Source organism: Lolium rigidum, chromosome 5 (genome assembly GCF_022539505.1).
Source record: "Lolium rigidum isolate FL_2022 chromosome 5, APGP_CSIRO_Lrig_0.1, whole genome shotgun sequence".
Taxonomy (NCBI): Eukaryota; Viridiplantae; Streptophyta; class Magnoliopsida; order Poales; family Poaceae; genus Lolium; species Lolium rigidum.
In genome coordinates, this window is record NC_061512.1 from 140,191,294 (window position 1) to 140,198,595 (window position 7,302).

The following is a 7,302-nucleotide window of genomic DNA, read 5'->3' on the forward strand; positions in this document are numbered from 1 at the left end:
CTTGACCACTGCCGGAATCTACAGCTTTGTCCAGTGGCCACAACTAGTTTGCAATGTTTTACCATTTGTTGTTGCGTGCATGCCAGCCTGTTACTTATTTACTTTGGGAAGCCCCTGGGTGCCTTGTATCCCTTGTTTCTGGTATGCACATATAGGTCGTGGAGCCTCTGCGAAGTGGTTTATCGCCCCAGTGTGTGTTTAAACCACCTAGCACGTTGACACACATAGCTAAGTCCGCTTCGGAGATACGGCCGGACTTCGATACGGGTTCAACTTGGTTAGGTGGCTTCCTGGACATTGTTGTCGTGAAGGAGAGTGCGAGTCGTGATATCCACCTGTCGCAAGTGGGTTGATCGTGCGTGTGGGTACATTTGGGCAACCCCTGCAGGGTTAAATCTTATCGATAAGCCGCGTCCGCGGTTATGGACGACTTGGAGCTGTATGACTCGATCATAGACAACTTACACCTGCTGTTTCAATCATAATAACTTGCGTAGTAAGTTAGCACAACTCTAATAATAAATGGGTAAAACTTGTCCACCGTGTGAGTGCCTTTGTAAGTACTTCCTTGCGAGGGGGAACGCATCGGCTGTGTTATGTTTGCAGAGTATAGAACTGTTAGTTATGCGCTCTCTCATCTTCTCTGATTACGAATGTTGTAGAGTGTCTCTATAGATTTTTAGTGCTTGCGCGTTGCCGCTTAACCCCACCATATTGCCTATGACGTTCCTCTTGCGTCCTCTAAGTCCCCTGCGTGCCTCAAGTACAAAGGACGACTGGTTGACGAATGCTTATACGTCTTGAAGTCTTGTTAAGTACGAACCCGTACTTATTGCTGCTTCTACGGGACATAACCGGGCAGGTATGAAGATATGATCGCTGAAGACGACGTTAGCAAGGTTACCCTTCCGGCTTGGCCTGGGCAGGGTTATGGACGCCATTGGTTAACTTCAGGACTCTTAGTCCAAATTTGTATCTTGTCCGTACTCGGACGTATTTGATCTTCTGTATGACTTGGATCTTTGTACGGTATATTTGTATTCTTGACTCGTTGGAGTCGTTGTTGTAATATATCTTTCTTGTGGGCTCTATTGTAATACTGTTGTAATGCTACCTCTCGTGATTGATTCCACCCGCATCGCGTGCATGCTTCGGCGTGTACGAGACGCTTGGTGGTGCGTCTCCTAAAATCGATATCGTGCGGATTTCGGCGGATTCGCTGGGATCCTCATGGTACCGGTTTTGGGGCGTCACAATCTCCATCTCCACCCCCTGGCTGGATCCGTTAAAAAGGTTGCATTTTTTCGACCTTTGCCACGGATCAGGTGGTGGCGATGCAAGATCTGGTGGCGGAGAGCCCTGGCGAGGAGTAGCTGCCTGCAACCTTGATCCCTCCCCCACACACTCGCTCTCTCTCACCGTTGCGGCACCATGGCCGCCGTCACGGCTGCGGCCGTCTCCCTTCGCTCCGCCACCACTGCCTCCACTCCCTCCAGCACCCCACACTCCCACTGCGGCTTCCCCTCCGCCGCAAGAACCACCGCCCGCCGCGGCCTAGTCATCCGGGCGCAGGCCGTCTCCACCGATGCCGCGCTGGTGAAGGCCAAGAAGGAGTCGAAGAAGCGGGACGAAGGGGTGGTGACGAACAAGTTTCGGCCCAAGGAGCCTTACATCGACAAGTGCCTGCTCAACACCAAGATCACCGCCGCCGACGCGCCCGGGGAGACGTGGCACATGGTGTTCGGCCACGAGGGCGAGGTGCCCTACAAGGAGGGCCAGTCCATCGGGATCGTCGCCGACGGGGAGGGCAAGAACGGCAAGCCGCACAAGCTCAGGCTCTACTCCATCGCCAGCAGCGCGCTCGGCGACTTCGGCGACTCCAAGACCGTGAGTGAGCTGAGCTGAGCTGAGCTTGGTCGATTCAACCTTCCACTCTGAACTGCGTTAGTTTTCGGCTCAGTTTTAACTGTATTTGTGTGCAGGTTTCACTGTGCGTCAAGCGGCTGGTTCACAAACGACCAGGGGGAGGTCGTCAAGGGAGTCTGCTCCAATTTCCTTTGTGAGTTCCACCTCTGCTTCTGCTAATCCTCCCCTTGCTCTGCTCTAAAGATTCTGATTCTGAAGAATCTGCTAGTGATTTATTCAGACTTCAATTTTTCGAAAAACAAAATCAGACTTCAGAGTGTTTCAGTTCAGTTTAGGTTTTTAAATTCAAAATCGGTTACTTATTTATTTATTAGACTCTTATTATTCAGTGGATTCAATAAATAAAATCGGCAATGGATTTTACATGTTGTCAGTATCTCCACGGCTATTTTGCAACTGCATCCTGTACTTCCCTCTGAAGAATCTGCTATCAAGTGTTCAGTGCTTAGTGCTTAGTGCTAGTTCAAATCAGGCTTCGACAGAATTGAAGCTTTGCATGAAATATTATCACCAACTATAGTAGCTTTTCTGTTTGGTGTTTACTCAAGAATTTTCTTTGACTGTTACATTTAATTACAATCTGAGATATATATTTTCTTGTGCTGCTGCTCGCTGTGCTATCCTCTTGGGATGTTGCTTGCTCTTGTGCTGCTGCTTGCTCGGCTATGCTCTTGTGCTGCTGCTTGCTCTCGCTTCTTTGCTGCTGCTTCCTCTCGCTTCTTTGCTGCTTCTAATAACAACTGCTTGAGCTGCTCCACCTTTTCTTCTTTGTTGCTGCTACTACTTTGAATTGCTTGTGCTTCTCTTATGAGTTTTAATGTATCTGAAACTAGCTCAGCTTTGCAATTCAGGCAGATAGGTAGTCTTCCTTCTTTCAGCTTTTTATCTTTACCCATGTGCGGGATGGCATAGCAGATCTCTCCTTGGAACTCCATAGTCTCTCTCAAGCATGACTGTAATGTCACAAAGCTTTTAGCTAGTTTATCCACCTCATAATTTTGAAATTCTTGCTCCACAGCTTCGATCAGTTCTCGGATATTTTTAGGCGCTCTGCAGTCAGTGAGAGACTGAATAGACCGGAAGAAGCATAGGTCTAGAACGTTCATGTCAGGACTATTAGGAGGTTGTTGGATCAACTGAATGTTGAGGTCAGACTGTGCTACAACCTGTAGAAAAACAGGGTCATTAGGCCGAATGTGTGGTGTAGCGTTGTCTTGTTGGATATAGATTGTTCTTCCTGCATCTTCGTCCGGCCACAGGTCCAGGATAGCAGGAATCACTTTCTGACACATAAAATCCCTCATGACATCTCGATCAACTTTCAGTGATTTGAGTTCAAGTGTCCCCCTTTCCCTGCTTTTCACTCCTTCTAACAGACCTGCAGTCTCGTCACGAAGGTCCAGGTCCCTATCTTCCCATCAAATGTGCAAACCCTCTTTCCATCATCGATCGCAAACCTTGGCTTAGCTACAGCTGTTAAAAACATCACCTTGCCAATACTATTCTTATTTTGCACCTGGTGCGAAAGGGGGTAGCTTCTCCGAGGACTAGGTAGTAGGTGTTGTTTTTTTGTGTCATGTTAAACCACTTCTCATCGATGTGGACAAAATTGTCCATTTCCTTGAAGTAATGATCACTATCTGGGGTTGAGTTCTCATCAGAGCATAAACATGCAAAACTCCAATCTTTCAATTTTGTTAGCTGGCTTTAGAAAAGGCTTCAAAGGGCTCGTGCAACGTCTCCAGCTCACCCCACTGGAACCTGGTGTATAAGGTTGTTTTGCTGACATCCAATGCCCTTGCTAGAGATCTTAGTGTCTTCCTTCTGTTGAATGGGATTGTGGTTACCCTCGACAGATCAAGATCTTTTCGCATTCGGCCAACTCTGCCTTTTTTCTTGGATGAAACGTCAACTTCTTCACCTGCTGCAATTTGTTGCCGTGCATCTAGCCATATTTTCTCAACTGTTCTTATACTTGTATTTAATAGACCAGCAACAAGCACCTTGTCTTTTTTCTCTACTTTTCCATCTCTGTTTTGTATAACTTGTAAAGCAAAATAAGCAGCAAATCTTGCTTGAGCTGACAGGTCTTTTCCCGATGGCTGTCCAACGCCTGGTGCATCATTGACTACTTGGCCATCATTTTCTTGGAGTACTTCAACTTCAACCATGATGGAACTGCGTGATAATAAAATCAGATAAGTGTTATCACCAGAATTTGACCGAGTCAGAGGTGGGCCGCGATCAAGATGGGTTTGAAGAATATACATGGAAGAAATACGTGAATCGGCCTTGTGTACCAAGTTTGGGCTAATTGCCCGTGTATCTGTACCATAGTAGGATACGTGTCTGTTAGGAGTTAGAGTTTTACTCGTGCACGGTTAGGTGCACGCTTGAGTTAGAAAGTCCCCTGGACTATAAATATGTATCTAGGGTTTATGAAATAAACAACAACCAACGTTCAACACAAACAAATCTCGGCGCATCGCCAACTCCTTCGTCTCGAGGGTTTCTCCGGTAAGCATCTTGCGATCTAGGCAGCACAAGCCTATCCCGTTGTTCATGCGTTGCTCGTGCTGAAGCCTTTTTGATGGCGAGCAACGTAGTTATCTTAGATGTGTTAGGGTTAGCATTGTTCTTCGTATCATATGATGTCGTAGTGCAACCCTTATACATCTAGCCGCCCTTACACCTATCTTAGGTGTAGGGGCAGCACCCCGCTTGATCATAGTTTAGTAGATCCGATCCGTTACGGTTGCTCCTTGTCCTTCAAGGATTAGTTTAACATCCGCAATAGTTAGGCCTTACAAAGGGTTGGAGGATCCAGCGGCGTGTAGGGTGTAGTTTGCTAGCCCTAGACAGGATGTTCCGGGGATCAACCTCGTGTTGGTTTTTAGGCCCTGTCTAGGATCGGCTTACGATCACCGTATGCGAGCCGCGAGGCCCAATCGTGAGTAGGATGATCCGATTATGCGGTGAAAACCCTAAATCGTCGTAGATCGCATTAGCTTTATCTTGATCAAGCAGGACCACCATATATTCGGACACCTTGTACGAATCATGGGTGGATCGGCTCTTTGAGCCGATTCACAGGATAACCTGAGAGCCGATCGAGGCTCGTATTTAACGTTTACGTGTATGCCATGCAGGAAACTAAGCGAGACATCATCCAACACCTTTCTGACCAGGTATAGGTCAGGTGGCACGCCCTTGCGACAGCATCGGACGTGTGACCAGGAGGCTTTGCGGGCCGTCGCTCTGAGGGACTGGGGCCAGCCGCAGCCCTAGTTGTTCCCGGCTCTACGGTGTTGCCAGTCGCTGCCCGCCGGTGGGTTTCTGACCGCAACAATAAGTAAACTTACTCAAGTATGCAACTTAAGTTAAACGTTTTATTTGTATTTTGGAATCATTCACTGAATTTTAGATCAAATTTCTAGGAACTTTGTACAACAGGTTCAGGAGAAGTTCTCAAAAGATACAGATATTATCTTCTGGCACACTATCAGATATTATCCTTGTTAGCTTAATAATTGAGTTACTGGTGCTTGACTGTAATGCATGACACACTGATAGCACACTGATATCATGTGATTTGTTAGCTAAAACTCCATATCATTGAAATTCAGAAGTGTAAATCTACACTCTGACAACATAGAATTATTTTTGGTTGGTATAATATATATACTCATCACTTATCGTGAGCAGTGCATCCTATTTTGGGATGTTGAGAGCAGGAAGTGTTCTATGTACTCCATCAGCTATTAGTACATTATCATATCCTCACTTCTTCGCGTTTACTCACTTGTATGTATGGTTGGCGGGATCTTTTCGGGTGTCCAGTGCATTCATTCCATCGAATGGCATGCCAGCCTCGCAATATCATTGGAGAGACCGAGGCGGCCACCATGGCAGTCCCGGATATGCCTCGCAATATCACCTGCCACTGAGCGCCAACAGTAGCGCCGTCACGGACGCCGGAGAGCAGTAGCGGTAGCAGTCGCGGAAGTCCAGGAGGTGCTGGTCGCTGGGGCTGCATCGCCGATTCATCGCTGCGCTACAGCGCCTCGGTGGCAGCAGTCGCGGAAGACCAGGGACATTTGCTTGTTTTTCTTGATTGATGCCATCTGCAGGTTTGTTCCTAACCGCCTTCACGTTGCAAGTTCAGTCATCTCATGCATTCACACGACACCCGCTACCGTGCTCATCATCATCATCATGCATTATTTGTCGATGTGGGTTCGTCTACCAACTCTGTTTGTCGACAGCTAAACTCATTTTGGTATTGCCGCAGATCATCTCGGCGTTCAGGCAGAAAGTGAGGATACATGGGAGCCAAGAGAGGTAAGCGATCTAAACTCATTCATACCGATGCTTGGAGCTGCCGGAGGATGGAGATGGCGGACCGAGAGCTCGTGGCCGGGAATCCGGCATGGTGGCAGCTACGGCAGCTCCGGCACGTTGGCGATGGGAAGCGGCAGCTCCGGCGGCTTGACGGCGGGAAGCGGCAGCTCCGGCAACAGACGGCGGGAAGCGGTAGCTCCGGCGGCTTGACCAGCGGGAAGCGGGAAGGGGCAGCCCCGGCAGCTCCGGCATCGCGGAGGCTGGCGCCGGATCGCGGGCGACGGATCGCAGGAGACCTGGGGCGGGCGGGCGGCGGATCGGCGCGGCTGGATCTTTGGGAGCTTTGGCAGGGCGGGTGGCGGAGGCTGGATCGATCGATCGATCCGGCGGACCGATCGCTGGGATCGATCGATCCAGCGGAGCCGAGCTGAGGCGGAATGGATCTCGCGATGGAATTAGGAATTAGGGACTGTGTTGTCAGATTTTGAAAATGTAGGACATGAATGTAAAATTTACATTGTGAAACGTTTTTCTCCCCCCGCGCCGATTAAATAAGACCGGAGGGAGTAGTATTCTACGGACTAGCAATGCTCTTTGTTGTATTGGAATTCAAATCATTTGCCTTATGGCATTTTAGCGTCAGTGTTTATGTATGTGTGTTTCACCATTAAGATTTATAATAACTTATCCATCGTACATGGAGTAATGTCATAATTTGAACAACTCATTGTTTTCATTTGACCAAGCAAAATAACAATTATTAAGTTCTTTATTATAAATTCTAAGGGCTAGGTAGAATGCCAATGATAAACATAACAACACTTTATTATGTTCCAGACGTGCATTATTACCATATTCCTTATCAGTCACTTAGGCCATTGTATTCTTGTATTGCGTTGTTTTGTATGACACTTCATACCAACCAATATGGTACTAATACCCAAGAATTTCATTGTGTGACCTAACTAGGAATACAACCATAACATGTATATCATTTATATACACCGACACTACAAGAAAAGTTCGATAGACAAC

General features: G+C 47.6%; 1 protein-coding gene across 1 annotated transcript; it reads left to right on the forward strand.

Annotated features, from left to right (window-relative positions):
• The first annotated feature begins 1,382 nt into the window (after window positions 1–1,382).
• On the forward strand, window positions 1,383–2,063 carry LOC124656474 (ferredoxin--NADP reductase, leaf isozyme 1, chloroplastic-like). Its single transcript, XM_047195210.1, has 2 exons — window positions 1,383–1,887; window positions 1,983–2,063. Exons 1-2 carry the CDS (start codon window positions 1,432–1,434, stop codon window positions 2,061–2,063), a joined length of 537 nt encoding a protein of 178 aa, XP_047051166.1. The 5' UTR covers window positions 1,383–1,431.
• The last annotated feature ends 5,239 nt before the right edge of the window (window positions 2,064–7,302 follow it).

Bases quoted from the DNA above. Each gene is read 5' to 3' on its own strand.
- LOC124656474 (XM_047195210.1), top strand. From the start codon at position 1,432: ATGGCCGCCGTCACGGCTGCGGCCGTCTCCCTTCGCTCCGCCACCACT. The intron at 1,888-1,982 runs GTGAGTGAGCTG...ATTTGTGTGCAG, and splicing joins ACTTCGGCGACTCCAAGACC to GTTTCACTGTGCGTCAAGCG.